This window comes from Rattus norvegicus, chromosome 15, assembly GCF_036323735.1.
Source record: "Rattus norvegicus strain BN/NHsdMcwi chromosome 15, GRCr8, whole genome shotgun sequence".
Taxonomy (NCBI): Eukaryota; Metazoa; Chordata; class Mammalia; order Rodentia; family Muridae; genus Rattus; species Rattus norvegicus.
In genome coordinates this window covers 2,746,978-2,768,257 of record NC_086033.1, presented here as the reverse complement: position 1 = coordinate 2,768,257, position 21,280 = coordinate 2,746,978, and the positions used below count along the sequence as shown (strand labels likewise).

Sequence of the window (21,280 nt, the reverse complement as noted above, 5' to 3'; positions counted from 1 at the left end):
AATTGCTGAGCAATTCTCTGCACTGGAAGAGTGAAGCACGGGCAAGCTTCCTATCAGGGTACTTTTCTGAACACTTCTGAGTTTAGAATCCTTCTGTAAGTGACTATTCCCCTCAACAGTACACACGGACTTCCTCTGGGCAACATTACTCTCTAGGGATCCTGGAACCTCCCAAGCTAGGTAACTTCTGGGACCAGGCTTCCCAGCTTTGCCTGTTGCCCATCTTCTTTAAGCTCCTAGAAGAACTGCTTGAATGAACTCACCTTACGTCCTTCCTCAGCTCTTCCAAGGAGCTTCTCTTCCACTCTTCCTTTCCCCTGTCTGCCTGTGGTCGAGGTTGTCACCAGCCACCCCTGGCCCCTCATTTCTGTCTCCTGTGCAGACCCCCAACATCTCTCTTTACAGCTAGCTTCTGAGCCTTCCCAACACCATCGCTTTCTTAAGCCCTGTCCACATTAAGCCGAGAACTGATGCCTCTTCCAAACCTTCTGGCAGTCAATGACTCCACACCTTTAGTTTCTGTTTAATAAGCTTCTTTCCACTTCCAGAATGATCAACTGGAGGCAACACTCCCCAGACCTCTTCTGTCTCCTGCCCTTGTTCCTTGCAGTCATGCCTGAGGGCTGGCTACTTAACCCTGCTTGCCCCAGGCTTTCTTCAGAAAGACTAAGCTATAGCAACATCTGTCACAGCTGTACTTTAGAAATAGCTTAACCTTCTAATGCCACAGGATGGACATGCAGTAAACATTAGATGATATCATCGTCATTATTATTATTATTACTCATTATTATTATTATTCATTATTATTATTATTATTATTTTGGGGGAAGAAAACAAAACATGCCCCCCACATTATTCTCAATATATATGCATATAAGTTACATATATGTGCATATACAACCCTCTGTGGTTGTCATCCAGAATTGCACCTTTTTTAGAAAATGAAAAAAAAAAAACCATACTCAATATGAAGCACAAAATAGATTTGAACAAAGCACTTGCCGTCAAGGCTAGGTTTGCCCAAAAGTAGTAAAGCAGTTGTTTCTGCCCCCACCACTCCAGTCTGGTATCCGGGGTCTGATCTTTGGAAAAACACAAGAATGCCATATACAAGTGCACAGCCTCTTGGGTGGTGGTGGTAATATATTTTCCTTGGGGAAAATTCAAAAGCAGCAGTTCATACAGCCAGTTTCAAGTAAGTTGAAGAGAAATTTATTTTTAAGTGAAGGATACCCTAAAAATGGCTGGAATGGGCCTGCAAACAAGAAGGCTAGGGTTTTATATATACCCTGTGGAAGCTTGCATAGCTTCAGCTGTTACTTCAAATGGCTTCTTGCATTTGCTCTCTTATTTTCATTGCTTGTAAGGATCTTGTCTCACATTCTTGCTGAAGGCAATCTAAGCCGATTAGTTCATCATTAAAACAGTGTGGCAGGCAGTGTTCCATTGTGGTTGAAAATGCTAGGTGAAGATATTGTTGACTTAATTCTAAGTAAATTACTTCTCGTTTCCCATGGATATATCAGCTAAGTGTTTTATTTTAATAAAAAAATTTTTACCTTTGTTTACTTATGTATATAAGTGTGTGTGTGTGTGTGTGTGTGTGTGTGTGTGTGTGTGTGTGTGTGTGTGTGTGAGAGAGAGATTCTCAGTACCCACGGTGGCTGTAAGGCAACAAACCTGAGTGCTGGGAACCAGACGCAGGTCTCCAGTAAGGGGAATGTGTGCTTTAACTGCCAGGTCATTGTTTAGCCACAGTACTCAAGTTTTAGATTGGAAGAATGGAATCTTTAACAGTAGTAATAAATAACTGGGGATGGAGACACACACCCTGATTCTAGCCCTCACAGGGCAGAGCTAGGAGGAGACCGGAGGATCTGGACTTCAAAAACAGTTTTGGCTGTGTAGTTTGAGGCCAGCCTGAGCTACGCGAAAAGTCCCCCAAGTTAAAAAGATACTTTGAAACAGGGATACGTATGGTTCAGTGCCAAGATCGAGAGGGAGGAGAGAGGCTCATTAAGTATGACATGATTTTTCTGATTCCTAGTGTCATTGGTCATGTCCTGAGGCTGCCACCCTTCATGTGGGCATAAACATTTGAATTTACCTCATTTTCCCTTGACTCATATGATTTTACAGCTCGTGGCATTCTAGGCTGTTTCACTAATGTTGGTTTTTAAAAAGTAAAATTATTAGCAACATTATACAGGAGGGTGGCATTAAAGAGGTGGCCAGAGTTTTGCTGTCTCATGTTTGTAACTTTCATCTCTCATCAAGTGTAGATTTATTCCTGGTGATGCGAATGACTGTTTTCTTTGGCAGGCACCAGAAGCAAGTCTATGTGAAATTATGTAATGTCTGAAAAGTTATATTCATGAGTAATTGGCCTAAGCTAGGATGTTTGTGGAAAAAGGCACTCAGCTTTTTATTTGGCCATGGGTTAAAGTACCCCTGCGCAGATCAGATTACTTACGGGGCCTTTTGACTGAGAAATGCATGTTTAGCTTGGTCTCTTAAAAAGCAGAAAATGTTGCTTCCAAGCCAAGCGTGCTGGAATTCATATTGTAACCAAGGTCAGCCTTAGCATAACTTCAAAAGCAATCAGTTCCACTCTGTCACACCTTAGTTAACAAAGCCTAGAGGTTGGACACATCCTGATCATCATCCTAATAGCTTCTGAGAGCACAGCCTAGATTGTGCAAGGGTAGATTGTCAGAACTGTCAAGTACCGGCCCTGACCTTGACCTTAACTGAATGGTGACACTGCTCCATTTGTTTGCTTAACTGGACTTTACAAGAGGTAAGCGAAGAAGACCTTTAAACAGAGCCTTTTCTGGGGTGTCAACCTGAGAAACTGATGACATTCATTCCTAACTGTTGGTTCTTTGTATCTGGACTTTTCACCTCCAATTGACCACCTACATGGCGTCTGAACTGAGTATGCACAGAACCAGTCATTAGTCCTAATCACATGCATGTCTTCTGTTAGGCATCAGAAGTACGAGAGATAACATTCTGTGTGTCCTACTGTGCAGGATCTCCTCCCACTATGTAGTGGCCATTTCCCCTTTCTCAATCAGTCATGTGAAGCATTTCTGTTTGTTTTTTCTTTTTTTTCTTTTTTTTTTTTTTTTTTTCCGGAGCTGGGGACCGAACTCAGGGCCTTGCGCATGCTAGGCAAGCGCTCTACCACTGAGCTAAATCCCCAACCCCATGTGAAGCATTTCTGATACTTCAGATGTTTAAACCTTTATCTACCCTGTAACCTCGCAGTTCCAGATTTTGCAGATTAGTCTATAAAAATGAAAATACAGTTTTGCATGATTTGTAGAAATACTTGCACATACCTGTAATTTCAGCCCTTAGGAGATGGAGGCAGGAGGATTATGGCCATGAATGTGAAGAACTGTTGAGGACGGTGTTATCAGAGAATGTCTAACGTGTGGCTTTTCTGGATAGTCATTGGCCTACTTGTCTCACCCCCATGTTTCTGCCTCAGCTTTGAGTGTTTTTTATTGGATGCAAGTGATATTGCCTGTGCCAATCTCTAGCCACTGGTCCACATTTTTCTGTGCAATGGAGACATCTGTGCAAGGTTGAGGGACCACACTTCCATTGAATTGGATGCCCCACAGCAAATGCAGAAGCCATCCTTTCTCTGGCAGGTAGGCCACTCCAAAGTAGTAGCCATAGTGCACCTCTCTGATACGCAGTTATGACTGTTCTTTAATTTCTCCATTGCTACTGCCCTCTAGCCTTGCTTAGGAATAGTTTTCAAAAGTTAGTACCAGTGTTTACTTTTATGTCTCCCCTGCCCGTGCAATCTCTTTGGTGAGGTGCGTGCGTGCGTGCGTGCGTGAGAGAGAGAGAGAGAGAGAGAGAGAGAGAGAGAGAGAGAGTGTGTGTGTGTGTGTGTGTGTGTGTGTGTGTGTGTTCATACTTACTAGAGGATAACCTCAGGTGTCATCCTCACAGATGCTGTGTCCAGTTCCTTTGAAACCGTCCTTCACTGGTTTGGCGCTTATGAATTAGGCTAGGCTGGCTGAGCAGCACACTCCAATGGTTGTCTCCATTTCCTCAGCCCAGGGATTTTAAGCTAAGGCCACCATAACCCTTTTCATTTTTATGAAGATGCTGCGAATCAAATTTGTTCTTGTGCAGTGCTTTACTGACAGCCCCCATTCCCTCGCCCCATCTTTAAGAGTATTTCTCCTCGTTTGTTGGTTGTTTTTGTTTGCTTTGAGGTTGACTCTCACTCTTTAGCCCAGTCTTGACTCAGGCTCTTGGGGTACTCCTAATGCTGGGATGACAGGCGGGAGTCACCAGGCCCCACCACCTATCAGTTTTCTTATTTTTGAAGGAACGATGGTTTCAAAGCCTGGACTTTGCTCTTGCTAATCTCTCTAACCTCCAAGACTGGGAATCACTTGGGAGATAAGCGATTAATTGTTTTTTTGAGCAAACACTAATGATTTGTGACACTTGATTATAAGGTTATTTAAGCTTTCTATTTTTATAAATCTCAAACTTACAGTGCTAATATAATAATATAGTATAGAGTTTATAGTTTTCATATTGTGATAGCTTGCCAGTGAGAACAGTGTAAATCCTCAGTAGTCTTCGTGTAACTGTATGCCCAATTTCTAGCTGTGTGAATCAGACTTTGATCCCTCTTAGGAAGATAAATGCAATATCTGCAGTTTCTAATGGCAGGGGTGGGAGAGAGCTGTTCAGATGCCATCTTAAAAGCCAAGGCCCTGTCCAGATAAGAAATTGAAGGCCCTGGGGAAACTAATTATTTCGTTGTCATTTTTTCAAAACGTGTCGGCTCCTCTTACAGTGGGAGGGTTTTGTTAAGCTCAGTGTGCAGGCTTACATTTGTTTGCTCCAGTAGAATCACTCTCCTTAATCAGCACGCTTTTAAACGGTACACCTGCCTAATTAGAACAAGTTCTAGACTCCAGGATACAGTGTGAGCATTTCAATTAGCTCCAAACAGTTGGTAAGCGGGCTGATGTTCTTAGAATGTCCCCTCGCCTCTCACTCCTTTGTGGCTGAGCTCTTAATGTTTCTTGCTTCTGAAGCCTCCCTTGATCGTGGGCATTTATTTCCCTGTAGTATGTGACCATTGATACGGGTTTGCTTTTTTAAGTGGAGGGGGAAAGGGTAATATTTTATGCATATATGCAGAACACTTTAAATACTTGTTTTTATTAGGCTTAGGCCTTTTTTAAATTGTTACTTCTTTTAAATACTGAGACTGCTCATCATTGTGACAAGGGACTAAAATACAACCATCACGTTCAAGGTCTACATACATTACCAACAATAAACTCTTGTGCTCAGAGTGATGAGGAAACCCACTCCACAGAGTGGGTGGGAATGAGGCACTGCTCCCTCACAGAACCAATTACCACCGAGAAGCATAATGAGCAGAGAGGTGAGACAGTGGAGATCCATAGAGCAGGAGGAAAATTAAGATAAAACTGTTGCCGTGTAACATCGTGTGGTAACTGTATCTCCAATTACCTCCCAGGAAAAATTACCCAGCATCCACTCAATTCCAAAGTCATGAATCTTGGGGAAAGACTTCCACTCTAACAAAGGTATATGAACCCAGAAGTGATAACAGGCACACTATGAACAGAGTTCTATTCTCTGCCCAGAGGGTTTGAAGTAGACCCTGCTGCCTTAATAGGTGCTGGGCTCCAAACCTGTTTGCTGAACGGTGGCTGCACTGACCGCAGTTGCTGACCCATGGCGGTATCGTAAGCTCAGAAGAAAGAAGATGCTTAGATCATCACAGGAAGTCCCGACTTTCAGTTTGTGTGTTCCCAAAGACCATGTTAAACATATTACTTCAAAGGGAAGTCCCAAGTGTGCATGATCTGTGTCCTAATCAGGACTGGGCTCAATCCATTATAGCAGACCTCTGTTGAGGAGTGGCTAAGTAACAAGAAATGAAGTTTGGTTCTTTACTAGATAAATGTCACATTGAGTACTGAAGTGACAGAGAAAGATGTTAGTAAGTTACTCTAAACAGGAAGAGCATCGTCAGCCCGGGTTGTCACTGCACTGTCAGTTATAAGTCTGTTATCCCACAGCACCAGTGCATATACCGCACTGTTAGGTTGTATCAGCGTACTTTTAGTGGACTGTGCCACTCGGCGGCACACCTTTAATCCCAGCACTGGGCAGGCAGAGGCAGACATATCTCTGAGTTCCAGGTCAGCCTGGTCTATACAGTGAAACGCTGTCTCACTAAATAAATAAATTGATCGATTGGTTAATTGATTAATATGATTGCAGCAGTCAGAGACAGGAGGATCAGGAGATGCAGGCCAGCCTCAGAAACAGAGAGAGATGGAGGATTGCGCTCTAGGATCCGCTGCTTGCTTTTCTCCTTTGCGTTCTCCATCTTTACTGTTCCCGTGTTTGAGAAGGAAGGGAGGTGTGGGGAGGGATGCTTTCCCGCTGCAGAGACTAGCAAGGAGGCCGGGCTTCGTAAGTGTGTGCAGTCTACACTTAGTCACTGTGTGTTTTGCTCTCCTCTCTAACAATCCCGTGTGTATATGCAGTGTATCTTGATCGTATTCAGCCCATTCCCTCTGGGTCCCCCAATACTCCCCCATGTCCAAATCGACATAGTATAAAAAAGGTACGGGCTTATGACTGAATGAGCCCTAAAGGTTAATATCTATGACAGCAGGAGGGTAAGTTTTCTTCAGGTGCTTTTACAACCTTAAGGCCTTGTCTTACCAGATTAAGCCCGGGGAAGCATATGGCAAACATAAGTATCATTGTATGATGATAAATTAACAGCTTCAAGAAATGATGACCCACCTCACCTCTGCTGCTCGCTTACTCGAAGTGTTTGTAGTCATTAAAGACAGACATGAAAATGGACACTGGTGGTCAGTATCCTGGGAGTAAGACATCCCCATCTTGGAAACAGACACTGGTGGTCAGTATCCTGGGAGAAGGACATCCCCATCTTGGAAACAGACACTGGTGGTCAGTATCCTGGGAGAAGGACATCCCCATCTTGGAAACAGACACTGGTGGTCAGTATCCTGGGAGTAAGACATCCCCATCTTGGAAACAGACACTGGTGGTCAGTATCCTGGGAGAAGGACATCCCCATCTTGGAAACAGACACTGGTGGTCAGTATCCTGGGAGCAGGACATCCCCATCTTGGAAACAGACACTGGTGGTCAGTGTCCTGGGAGCAGGACATCCCCATCTTGCCGATGTGTTCGTTCACACATTCACTCAGCAGACACACTCTGTGGCTGGGGCTTCATCCACAGGTAGGCGTCCTCTCATGAAGAAGCGTAAGCTCTAGGAGTAAACCTGCCCCTGCCTGGAGATGAGTGCTCAGCAGCAGAGTAAAGCAAGGTGAGCATGGTTCTAGGCCAGGCCAGTGAATAGCTCTAGAGACGATGGGCAGTGCAGGCCATCGGACACTGTGACACCTAAATCATACCCCAAATGCTACACAGGACAGGCCACATCAGGGAGGGCTCGGAGCTGTCTGGCCAGAATCCCCGTGTAATAATTTCCAAGTGACAAGGGCTGAGGAGAGAGACATTGAGTTGGAAACAGACTGAGCATGGGTTGAGTACAGAGACATGCTTGAGCAAACTTTATGGTAAGCAGTAAAGCAGGCTCCAAACTCCAGATCCAGGCAGTCAGAGCAGAGTGCACAGACAGAGCGTTGTGGGAGTGTCTTCAATGGACAGGGTGCTGTTAGAAAGCCATTCGAGTCATCTGGGTATAATCTTATTATAATCTATAAGTATAGACACTGTCCACTTATAAACTGTTCTCCGTTTAGTGCCCATGCAAAGGTGCTTGGGTTAAGTGTTTTTCATTTAAGATTTTAAGTTGGTTTCCATATTCCTTATATTTTTTTTTCTTTTGAGTTTTCCTTTATTAAATAGTTTTTTAAAACTCCTTGTGTAAAACTCCTTGAACTGCTTCCTACCCTGTTCCTATGGTCACTGGTGATTTTTTTAAAAGAAGTCTTGTAAAATTAACACTCATCATAGGGACTGAGAGAATCAAATTCTTTCTTAGAATATTTTCAAATTCCATAGCAAACTGATTTGTGCTAATATTGATAAAGGTCTTAAAGCTGTTAAATCTTTATAACCAGAATGAGGTGGGCAATTACTAAGATAATATTTGAGTCAGGCTTAGATGGTACTTTCCATATTCGGTCACCTTTTTTACCTTTGAGTCATCCTCGAACTGGAAAATGTGGACACATTGTACACTTTCACAGGCGAGGAAGCTCAGAGGTTCAAGGAGCATGTTGAAATCTCCGTCTTCCCTGTCATGCCAGTCTGAGTAAATACCCAGAGTATGGGGCTGCTGTGAGACTCGAATCCCCAACATTGTTAAAGGACATCAGAGAAGGCTCAGATTCATGCGGCTTACACAGAGCCCCTGCCAGACAGATATCCCTGACTGTATACATCGGCTGTAGAATGGCTTGTAACACACACACACACACACACACACACACACACACACACCCTTGTTTGTCAGGAAGAGGATGTGAGCCTGGGTGCCTCTGGCTCTGCTCTAGAGTATTGTACAGTCTTAGATTTATTTTTGTGCAGTATGTTAGAATAACAAGAATAATAAACATGCAGTTTCCGTCAGGGCGGGAACTAAAGTAATCATGAATGAAAATAAGCTTCTCACATGCATGGTCCTTTGGTTAAAGAGTGTTTCCTCAGGAGAAGTTCCAAAGATGCTCAAATGAAGTAGAGAAAGGCGGCAGTGGTCATCCACAGGGGTCTGAGGAGGATAGGAACTCCACAGGAAGATCAACAGAGTCAACTAACCTGGACACTTGGTCGTCATGTGGGTCCCCCAACAACTGGAGCAGGGACTGTCCTTAAAACCGTCACCTGTGTTCCTCTAACTGGGCTGCCTCGTCTGGCCTGTGGAAGGGGCTGTACCCAGCCCCGCAGAGGCTCCATGTGCCAGGGAGGCGAGACTCCTGGGGGTGGGAGGAGGGACTGAGTGAAGGGGGGTCTGCAGGGGGGAGAGAGCAGACTGTAAAGAGAATAAACAAACAAATGGGGAAAGGTGAAAGAAGAATGTATGAAAATTATATAAAGCATATTAATAATGTTCGTAATAATGTAGAGTGGTGAAAAGAAAGGACTGTGACAGAGAATTGGTGTGAGTGTATCAGTTGGGAAATATTGTACAGATAGATGTGATGACGCTTCCACAAAGTTGACACTTGCCAGTGGAGGCACCTTAGAGTTAGTTAAACTGATAAATTCTGTGTTTGCATAGCGTGTGCACCTGTATGTGTGTCTGTGTGTGCGTGTCTGTGCGCGTGTGCGCACACATGTGTGCATGTGCATGTGTGTGCGCACACGTGTGTGTGCATGTCTGTGTGTGTGCGCACACGTGTGTGTGCATGTATGTGCACGTATGTGTCTGCGTGTGTGTGCATGTCTGTGTGTGCGTGTCTGTGCGCGTGTGTGTACACATGTGTGCATGTGCATGTGTGTGCGCACACGTGTGTGTGCATGTCTGTGTGTGTGCGCACTCGCGCACTCACGCACGCGTGCAGTGAGCACATGCCACAGGCCGTATGCAGCAGTCAGAGGACAGCCTTGGATGTTACTCATTATCACTGTGTTGTGTGCGCGTGTGTCTGTGTATACATGTACAGTTGTGTGCCATGATGGGTGTATGGAAGTCAGTTCTCTCTGTCTACCATGTGGCTTTCCAGGACTGAACTCAAGTTAGCAGGCTCGGCATCGAGTGCTTTACATTTTGGGCTAGCTCACTGACCCTAGACAGGCTGTCTCTGATGTGTGAGCTGTGAATGTCAGGCCACATGGATTCTCCTCAGTCCACCTCCCGTCTTACCAAGACTGGCAGGCACAGCTATAACATTTTTCTGTTCTGCTTCTGTTGGTCTGTGCTTTCTGCTCTGGAGGGCTGAGTCTAACCTTCCACCTGCATGAAAAGACCCAGCCTGCCACCAAAGCCAGACTGTACTCCCTCAGCCCTGGCTGTCCTAAAACTTCATATGTAGAATAGGCTGGCCTTGAACTCAGAGATCCAACTGTTCTGTGCATCCCTAGTGCATTAAATCATGCACCACCATACCCAACTAATTTTTAAAAAACAAATCTTACAGTTGAAGTCATGATCAAGAGAAAGGCATAAGGTCAGACATAGTGGCACATACGTAGCACTCAGGAGGGCAAGACAGGAGGATGGTTAGTTCGGTGCTGGCCTGAGCTACGGACACAGTTAAGGACAGTCTGACATACATGGAGCTAGATAACTGCCTAGGTTAGGAGCACTCACGGGGGCTCAGGTTTGGTACCCAGCAATGACGCGCTGGCTCACAGCCTTCTGTAACTGTAGTTGCAGGCACCCAGCACCCCTTCTAGCCTCAGAACACCAGGCATACACATGTTGCGCATACAGACATGCAGGCAAACACTCATACACATACATAAGTCCATCTTTTTAAAACTACTAATCTAACCAAGGATTGTGGTGGGCTATATATTTAGTTTCTACGGATTTTATATATCACATGACTGACATTCTTTGAAGAGACCAGGGAAGTTGTTTAATAAATGATTCTTCAATTTAATGTTGCCTAACTGTTTCTCTTACTGGCAGATTCACAGAGAATGACGTGGTAGTGCTGTGCACTTCATGGAGACACTTGGGGGTACGTGGTCTTAGTCCCATATAGGCTACAGAAGTATCTGCCAGGCTTTCCTTTGTACCTTTCTCACTGTGACCCGTAACAATATAGCATTATAGTGGCAGCCTCTAAGTACTTTTAGAACAAGGTACTGGTGGTGGAAGAGTGCTGAGCACATCCCCAGATGCGTTGCTCCTGATGATAATTTTATTCCTCTGTTTGTCTGCGGTGTGGAAGGAGATGTGAAGTTGAGCAATGGGCCCTGGGGATACAGACTTGTAGTAATCCCGCTCTCCACCTGAACGTGTGCACCTAACCACTCAGACCCTCAGTTCCTCCATAAAGTAGGGGTATCGCACGCCGCATACCTTGCCTGGTCAAGGTGAGTAACTGAGGTAGTGAGAGGAGGGGCTTCCCTGCTGCCTGGGTACCCTTGCTTGGCCAAGGCAGGAGAGGGAGGGGCTTACAGAACAGAGTCAGCTCATTGCTTCTTTTCTATTCCTCTCCTTGAATGTTGTTCTTACGTTAACATTAGTTTAGCAGAACCAGACATCATAGAAAATTTGACCAGCAAGTGAGATGCCTTTATGAGATTTCTTTTGCTTTTTTCTTTCAAATATTTATTATTGTATTGTTTATGCACCCTAGAGGTCAAAAGACAATTCTTTTTTTTTTTTTTTTTTTTTTTTGGTTCTTTTTTTTCGGAGCTGGGGACCGAACCCAGGGCCTTGTGCTTCCTAGGTAAGCGCTCTACCACTGAGCTAAATCCCCAGCCCCCAAAAGACAATTCTTGTTGGGTCAGTTTCCCTTTCTATTTGTGTGGGTCCCCAGGACTGAACTCAGGTCATGAGTTACGCCTCTGCAGCCACTTTACCCACCAAGATGGCTATGTTGCTACCACCACCCACACCCCCTACCCCCAGATATCAAAGAAAGGAAAGAAGAATTTCCAAATAAGATTGGGTGTTTTCGATCTTCTTTCAAGGGGACTATTGAGTGTGTTATATTGTGTAGCACAGGCTAGCCTTGAGACTCAAGCTAGCTTTGAAGTCATTTCAGTCTTTCTGCCTCCGATTCCTAAGTGGTAGGATTACAAGTATATGCTGCCGTGATTACCTTGGGCTTCTGTTTTCAAAGTTCTTAAATACCAGTTGTCTTTAATAGATTTGTGTGGTATCAAATTGCTGTTTAACCAGACCTCATTCTGACTGTAATCCATTTTACTTTAAGGGATTATTTAAAAAAAAAAAACAGTTTATATGTCATCTGAAAATAGTGAATCAAAATAATTCTGTGACCCATTTACATGCATTACTGTACAAGTTCCATTTCATACAAGTGACAATTTTTTAAAGTTAATTAGACTGGGCTACACTGAGGTTAGCAAAAAGTGCTTTGAATTATCAATAATTCAGCAGGGCAGACATCTCTGTATAATGCAGTGGTTTTATAGAGTATTGTGAGATAGTTATCCTTAAAATAAATGGTTGTGAGCACACATCAGCATGTGGGGCTCACTCGAATGTGGCATGAAGTGATAGCATCTCTGTTCTATTATTGGGCAGAGTGCGGGACATCAGTCTTTCTGGCCATGAACTACTAGCAACCTTTGTCCTTTGTGTTACCTTTAGTTAAAAACGGAAAATGAGCATGAATGCTGGCTGATGGCCACATCTCTTTCAGCTAAAAAATCCATCGGGAGAGAGAAATGGAGCTGCAGATTTGGATTTATTTCACTGCATGAATGATATGTGACATTTTGTAAATTATTTATCACCGAAAGGGTGGCGGCAGTGGCTTGAACATTGTTCTATCAAATGAAAGCAAGGATCCCATTAGTACAAAGGCTGTGCTTTCACCAGGATCTGTCAGGGGAGCGTTGTCACTTTAAAACCAGATTGTTCTTTTAATTGCTATTTAAAGGAACAAAAGTGTTCCCTAGGTGCTGCAGCCGAGCAGTTGCAAGTAATAACTGTGGACCCATAATTACGCGGTGCTGATTGGCTGGAGCCACTGACCAGTTTGTTACAGCTTGTCCTCTTTTTTTTCTTTCTTTTTGGTTTTTCTGGTACAGAATATTTCACACTGAGCTTTTTTAACAGAACTACAAACATACATTTGTAAAGCTACCTCAGAAAGTAAAGCATGTACATATTAATAGAACAAATTAAGCTGGAAATAAGGGCAGGATAATGAACACTCATAAGATGAAAGTCACAGTCATATTAACAAGTTGAGTGCCAGGTCATGAGATGAATTCTTGACTTTCATAGCAGTGGTTAGAGGGAACCAAGACATTGGTTGAATCATTATAACAATCCAAAATATTATCTTAAAGAAGTGGTTGATTTTTCTTTTTAACTGGCAGTTGCTTCTTTGTTTATTCACCCAGTAAACATATTTTGAGAGCCTACTGTGAGCCCAGCTATGTATTAGACATTTGGTATTGAATAGTTGGCCAAATGAGGTTTATTCTGTGCTGCCGAAGACTTGGTGAATTAGATCTCACACAATCTTGTTTGCGATTTACATATAAAAACGTTCATGATTATGTTGAGTTTTCTAGCCCTGAATTTCTGATTCATGACATTGCATATAAAGGTTTGAGAGAACAGCAGACAACATGTGTGAAGGCTTGGAGTGTGCAATAAAACGTTAGCTTTTATACAGTTTTGGCTGTGGGAGATAATAATGTAGATCTGTAGGCACACTGAACCGTACTTGTGTGGCTGGGAATGTCTGCCCTGCTGGCAGTAGTCGTCAACAGAGGAGGCGCAGAGTGTATGTAGATTTACGCATTGTTAAAAGCAGTTGCCACAGAGAGTTAAAGGTGCCAGGGGGTAGACAAATGTTTTGTTGTTCTTTTATGAAGTGTGAATGTCAGCAATGGACGGTTTATCTCCTCTGTGTGCCCTGGTTTCCCTTTGAAGCCCTTGGTGCCAGAGAGGCCTTGTTAATGGTCTTTTGATCTTCTCAAGTCCCACAGAATTTTAGTTCCTGCTTGTTCTCTGCCCGCGGGCCATCTGAAGCATACATTTCATGTCCGGTATTTAATAGGTGAATAATCACAACACTTGATCAAGCTGCGTTAAATGCTCTCACTAATTAACGAGGTGATACCGTGGTCTTTATCGTGACGTAGAGGAGTCAGTTTAGTGTACAGATCATGGGAGCACTTGACTGCAGGTGAGTCCTCAGTGCTCCTTCCGAAGGCTCCCAGTTCATAAAAGCTACTTCTGGTCCTAATGACTATAACGACTACATCTAAATGTATTCAGATGCCGCTTTGCTGCCACGTAGTCTGTGGTGATTATTATTAGACAACATTGGGTTTTTGAATGCTTAATTTACCAGGGCTTCTTTAAGAAATGTTTTCTTAAGAATATTAAGAAGCTTTGAATTTAATAATTTGTTTTAAATTTTGAAAGGAAGGCTAACAATATGTTTTATTTTTGTTTATTCTCTTTCTCATAGCCCCGTGCCGATCCCATTCCAATATGTAGCTTCTGTTTGGGGACTAAAGAGTCGAATCGTGAAAAGAAACCAGAAGAACTCGTGTCTTGTGCAGACTGTGGCAGTAGTGGTGAGTTCCGTCTGTGTGCGTTTACATTGGTGTCCACTGTCAGAGCTTCATGCTCCTGACCTCCAGCAGAACTTCACACGATTTGTGGTTGAAGACATCATTTGGTGACAGAATAGGTTTGAGATGGAAGAGCGTTACGCAGGTCAAGGGTGAAATGTGAGCGTATCGATACCAGCATGTGGCCTGTTCACAGGACTGTGCTCAGTGGTGTTTGTAATCAAGCTCCAATGTCTTCTCTGTGTGGCTAACTTGGTATGGAGACTACAGTACAGTAAGGAAATTCACAGTAAAGGTTTGTTTCACTGTTTCTTGAGCTGTCTCTCCATGTAGCCAAGGCTGGCCTCAAAAATCCTTTTACTTGCCCCATGCTGAGCCTTTTGAAGTGCTCAGTATGTTGCCCGGACCAAACTCTTAAACCCTGATCTCAGTCAGTCTCCTGCCTCACCTTCCCAAATCCAACCATTGCTGCACCTAGCTCACAGCAGAGATTTAAGCTAAACACAGCATTCCCCAGTCTGAGAGACTCCTGCGAAGTCTGTATTGTTTCAGGTTATGACACCTACTGGTGAAATGTAGTAATTCAGTCCAGCTCTATGTTAACCAGACCATAAGAACCAGCTACAGTGCCCCAAATGCTCCCAAGGAGGGTGTGTCTTCTCTGTTCTTACCATAAGATTTCAAGATTATGCCTCCAGTTTTATTCAAAAATATAAAGGCAAATTGTGTTTATGTTTTTAAAGGTTTTTTTTTTGTTTTGTTTTACTGATTACTCTTTTTGATTCAGCATATAAAAGTCACCCAGGTTACATGCACATACACACATTTTCATGCACATAAAATGGTAATACTAGGTTCCTGTCTTAGTCAGGGCTTCTATTCCTGCACAAACATCAGGACCAAGAAGCAAGTTGGGGAGGAAAGCATTTATTCAGCTTACACTTCTACATTGCTGTTCATCACCAAATGAAGTCAGGACTGGAGCTCAGGTAGGTCAGGAAGCAGGAGCTGATGCAGAGGCCATGGAGGGATGTTTCTTACTGGCTTGCTTCCCCTGGCTTGCTCAGCTTGCTCTCTTACACAACCCAGGACCACCAGCCCAGAGGTGGCACCACCTACAATGGGCTGTGCCCTCCCCTATTGATCACTAGTTGAGAAAATGCCTTAAGCTGGATCTCATGGAGGCATTTCCTTAACTAAGGCTCCTTTCTCTGTGGTAACTCCAGCTTGTGTCAAGTTGACACAAAACTAGCCGGTACACCCCCCACCCCCACCCCACTCACCCCCTCCAGGGGGGTGTGTGTGTGTGTGTGTGTGTGTGTGTGTGTGTGTGTGTGTGTGTCTTATCCATGCTAAGCAAGCACTACTGTTGAGTTGCACATAATTCCAGATTTTCTCCCACATACTAAAATATTTTGTCCCTCAAAATGTTAGTTTAAAACTCATGGCTAGGGGCTGGGGATTTAGCTGAGTGGTAGAGCGCTTACCTAGGAAGCGCAAGGCCCTGGGTTTGGTCCCCAGCTCCGAAAAAAAAAAAACCAAAAAAAAAAAAAAAAAAAAACAACAACAACAACAAAAAAAAAACTCATGGCTAACAGCTAGAGTTTTATTTCCGTGGTAAATCACTTGCTTAAGACTCTAGGTTCGATCCCAGCAAACAGAAGGAAGGAAGAAAAACAGCCCTGCAGAACCTAGAACATGCTCCCATACAGAGGCAGCCACAGTCCAGTCCAGACCCTTTACATCTAGTTGGTCACCTAATCATTCTACAAGGTGCTGTCCTCATGAGTCACGATGGCGCTTACCTCTAGCCTTCAAGGAATGAACAACCAAGTTCATAGTCTACATGGGCTATCCTGAAAGTACTGAAGTGCACCCGTTGTTCTCATGATTTCTCACACTCTGGTGCTGTCACCCATGATTGCTGTTAAGTAATTTAACACTTTGTCACCACGTAGAACAGCTGCATGATGGTTGGACAGAGGAAACCTTCCACACCGAGGAATGATGGTGTTGTGCAATGATTCTTAATTGGTTATTCAGAGGTTCAACTCGATAGGCCATTTGTGGGTCAGCAGCTTCCGGGACCTGACTAGGTGGAAAGAGCCTTCAAAATAAGATTTCACGTACTACCTGAAAATATATTCTGATGATCTTTTTGATGGGCTTTATGGATTCATTAGAACTTTCTAGCTTGGCCATGGTACCGTGGGTAGCGACAGAGAACATAGCAGCACTCTCTGTGTGTTCACACTAATATATTTCACCCTGTGCTCCCCTGCATCACTGGGCAAGCAGTGCCCCCCTCACTCATTCTGATTCTGCTTACCTTGGAAGTCTTCTTCTCACCAGGCTCATTTCACCTGAATTATTTGTTTGTGTCACTACCTGATCAATTCTGTGGTGTCCACATACCTGGTGTTTATCTATAAACTTTAAGCCGTACGTTAGAAATGCCCTTTACCATTTCATTTTAGTATTTGCTCCTCTAGGCATCTAGACAGATTGCAGAAGTACTGAGGTGTGGGAAGAAAACTCTCCTCATATATTCCTCACCGCTAATGACACACTCAGCTCTGCCGAGTTGCTAAGAATCTGGGATTTTATCATAACATCAACGCCTTCTTTACAGGGTATCAAGGTGTAATACTACCCAGGTTGATCTCAGACTTCTGATACAGTCAAGCTCCCCAAGTCTTCCCAGGTTGAAGACCCAGCAGAGGGAGGTCTGATCCCCTCTGCACAAAAGTAGCTGAGATGTCTTTTCTCTGACACTTCCTACATCTCCATTCTTACTTCCCAGGGTTAGGCTAGGACTGATAGGTGCATTGTGTCCTTTCTGCCCTCAAAAGTACCCTTTCTTTTCCAGCAAGTTGAGAAGGGGTTGAGGGTCTCTGTCCCTGAATCACGTCTACCTCTGTTACTGGCAGAAATCCAAGCCTTGGGGCATGTGTCTCTCTAGAGCACAGAGGATACTGAAGGTGCCTTTCTGGGTTCTCACAGAGCAGTGCGGTGGTCGTTCTCTTCATTGTCTGTGAGGGTATCAGCTTGGATTTCACTACCTGAGTGGCTGGAAGAAGATCCCCATTGTGAAATACTGTGTAGACACGTACATTACGTCCTCTGGTCAATTAGGAAAAACCTTCTATTCTTTTCGCCTCTTAAAAATGAAGCATCCAGGGGCTGGAGAGATGTCGCAGGCTTTAAGGGCACGGACCACTCATCCAGAGGACCTGGGTTTGATTCCTAGAGCCCACATGGCAGTTTACGACTGTCTGCAGATCCAATTTCAGGGTGTCCTCAGAATACAGTCACACAGTCAAATCCAGGTAAAACACCAGTGCATACCAAAACAAAATAAATTATATTTAAAGAAATGAAACATCAAAGTAAAATGTGATTGATCTTAGGAGGTGTTGGGGTACATGTGGTTTCAAGAGAGGCAGAAGGACAGGTTCTACAGTGCCCTGTCAGGGTGGGAGCCATGCTGGTATAGTCCAGTCCTGCAGTCTAGTAGGATTAGAGGTTGGTCCTCGAGGTGACCTTATAGAGACCGCTACCTTCCCATACACAGAAGGAACCATAAGTTGGTTCTGGGATGGACTTGGGACTGTTCGTAAGGACCAAAGGGATTCTGAACATACGATATTTTTGTTAAAAAAGAAAAATGTCCGTGAGTAATATACAACCAGAAATAGGAAGTCCAGATGCAGCTGTAAGGAAGGAAGAAGATGATTATTCAATGTGCTCCCCACATGTGCTCCCCACCCTTCGTCCCCTCTCTCTGAAGCCCGGTTGCTGTGATGGCGATTGCACTGTGCTGAGCTTTCACAGACATGAGCGTGACTGTTTCCTTCTGCTTCCACCATGACGTGAGATCACTGGGCTTTACTCTAAGATGACATAACAAAAACGGTCAGAACTGCTTTTTTCCCTGCTGAAAGTCCGTTTTAAAAACTACTCAAGGTCATGTGAGTAAAAATGTGAAGTGAGGTACATAAAGTTGCCCCAAATGTGTGTTCCCAACCCTGTACCCCACTCCCTGCCGGCTGCAGCCGCAGTTTCCTTATTCTGTACAATGTGACCCCAAATGTGTGTTCCCAACCCTGTACCCCACTCCCCGCCGGCTGCAGCCGCAGTTTCCTTACTCTGTACAATGTGACCCCAAATGTGTGTTCCCAACCCTGTACCCCACTCCCTGCCGGCTGCAGCCGCAGTTTCCTTATTCTGTACAATGTGACCCCAAATGTGTGTTCCCAACCCTGTACCCCACTCCCCGCCGGCTGCAGCCGCAGTTTCCTTACTCTGTACAATGTGACCCCAAATGTGTGTTCCCAACCCTGTACCCCACTCCCCGCCGGCTGCAGCCGCAGTTTCCTTACTCTGTACAATGTGACCCCAAATGTGTGTTCCCAACCCTGTACCCCACTCCCTGCCGGCTGCAGCCGCAGTTTCCTTATTCTGTACAATGTGACCCCAAATGTGTGTTCCCAACCCTGTACCCCACTCCCCGCCGGCTGCAGCCGCAGTTTCCTTACTCTGTACAATGTGACCCCAAATGTGTGTTCCCAACCCTGTACCCCACTCCCCGCCGGCTGCAGCCGCAGTTTCCTTATTCTGTACAATGTGACCCCAAATGTGTGTTCCCAACCCTGTACCCCACTCCCCGCCGGCTGCAGCCGCAGTTTCCTTACTCTGTACAATGTGAAAAGCAGCAAGTCTATCGCAGGACCGGCATGGAGGTAGTAAATAGTCCTGTGGAAATGGTCAACCACATGACATACGTCCGGAGATTGTCCTGGCCACTCATAAATCTGGGAACTGAGACAGTCCTCGGGTCTGAGGAAATGGCGAGGCTGGGGAGTGATTTTACTTGACTTTCATGGATCAGCCTACTTTGAAATTAACACTGTTATATTCTCCTTGCCTCATTAAGGCCAAATTATCTTTAATTAGCTTCACATAAGTATTAGATATTATACCAAATGAAATTTTGTGTCTGCTGCTCAGATTGCCGGGTGGTTAAATCTTACTTACAGATGAGTTGTGTGCATGTGTGTTTTCAAATTAGCAAATCTAAGATAAGTGTACAGTTCAAAATTACAGCATCGTACTAAGTGGAAGCTCGTTGAAACAGGAGGCAGAAGAGAGGCTGCGGTGGTGCAGCTGGGAGAGGGAGAGAACCCCTCTGCAGAACATGAGCAGGATCTGTGGACAGAATCTCAGCTCTCCCCAGGGAGCCCTGGCACCTACCCTGGTTCATCTTTACCCCAGTGCCAATCCTGAAAAAAGTGCTGGGGTAGCTAGGAAGGAAAGCTGCATTTGTCTGTACGGTTTTTGGTTGGGAGGGGGGTTGTTTGTCCGTTTGGTTTTGTTTGTTTGTCTGTCTGTTTGGTGTTTTTTTGCACTGGTTTCTCAGGGTTGCTGCTGATACGTAAATGCCTCGGGGAGCGCTTGGTCAGTCATCTACTTTCACAGTGACTAGACACGGATTGGATCATTGGGTTGGAATGCAGGGTCCTTGACTAGAAGGAACTCCAAGAGGAATATATAGAGAGACAAGGGATGAGAGCCCCATCTCAAAGGAGGAGTAAATAGGAAGTGGAGGAGAAGGGGAGCCCCGTCCCCCAAGAAGCCACAATATCACTGAGTCATCACTGTGAGAGGCAAGTCTACCGTGGACCATAGTGTGAAAGGTTTTAGTCTGTGATTAGCTAGCTCCATGGCTCCACTGGGCCTGAGGTGAGAGGCTCACAACTTCACAAGCCTGGGTACCTGGTGTGGTGTTTTCCAGAAAGCCCTTTAATTTGTGGTGCAGAGGATTGAGCTCCAGGCTTTGTGCATGGTTGACAAGGATTGTCACAAGTAAGGTTGTGCCGTGTAGCCCAGGCTGCTCCTGAACGTTCAGGTCTTCTGAAGTGCCTTATACTTGTCTTTCTGCTACATCACATGACCTGAAAGGGTAGGAATCATGTCTCTTTCTACTGTTTCTAATGCTAATTAAATGTCATTTGATGAAAGAATACTTAGACACACTGATAGTTAAATAACCAACCTGAGGGACCTGACACCTGCTATTTCTCTGCCTTCTTCCTTCCTTCTCCCGCTCCGTTTGAATCCAGAACATCGTTCGTGCAAGCCGAGTAGGAACTCCACTGTGATGCTGCACCCTTGGCCCTTTGCTATGTTTCTATTGCTGCCACAGATTTCATAGTTTAAGACAGAGTATTTTTTTATTGTACAGCTGCAGGACTGTAGGACTCAGCAGATGACAGTCAAGGTGTCAGCAGGTTTGGGCGCTGTCTGGAAGCATGAGGGAGAAGATCCCCAGCCTTGTGCTCTGCTTGTAATAGGTTTGCTTACTTGTTTGCTAAACCCTTGCCTTGCTGTCAGGTGAATCCCTTCCCAGAGGGAGCCTCGGTGTTTGGCTTCTGGCTCTCCACCTTCAGTCCTCAGACTTGCTGTGGCAAGTGGAGATTGTCTGTTGCATGCTCCCAACATCTCTTCCTCCTCATGAAGTCCGTCCCTCGGTCAGACCCAGGCCTGTCGAGTTGCTTTGTCTACATGGCGTGAGAATTGGGGTATAGACTGCATGAGAATTGGGGTGTAGACATCTTTTAGGACCATTACGTGGGTTTTCTTCCCAAGGACTTCCTGGTTTGTGGCTCCTTTGGTACTTACCGAATTTTAAGCCATTTTTCTTTGGTTACTAAATAAAACTGTTGTAAGCCATGAATGCCTTCTGTGCTTACATGACAATGAATATGTGAATGAAGACTTAACTCGGCTCTCAGAGTCTGGTACATTGCAGACCATACTGAATAAAACCATTTCCAGAAAGACAAATCCTCTTGATTTCTCTCAGCAGAGAGACCAAGGATTTTAGAGAAATGACTGAGTTTATGGAGTGGCTCAGGAGGAGGTAAGGGATTATGTTATTGATACCATCGATTCCTAGTCTCTCATTACTGTAGACTGTACAGCAATACATCGA

At 44.6% G+C, this 21,280-nt stretch overlaps 1 protein-coding gene across 12 annotated transcripts in view; it reads left to right on the top strand.

The window, feature by feature from the left end:
* Nucleotides 1-21,280, top strand: part of Kat6b (lysine acetyltransferase 6B) — a 172,909-nt gene that overhangs the window by 93,186 nt on the left and 58,443 nt on the right. For 11 of the 12 annotated variants that reach the window (XM_039093710.2, XM_039093712.2, XM_039093707.2 and 8 more), the window contains exon 3: nt 14,181-14,289. In XM_039093710.2, coding sequence (XP_038949638.1) covers nt 14,181-14,289 — 109 coding nt within the window. Of the gene's footprint in view, nt 1-14,180; nt 14,290-15,153; nt 15,276-21,280 lie in introns of those variants that run through there. The other variant, XM_063274840.1, reaches the window with a different exon arrangement.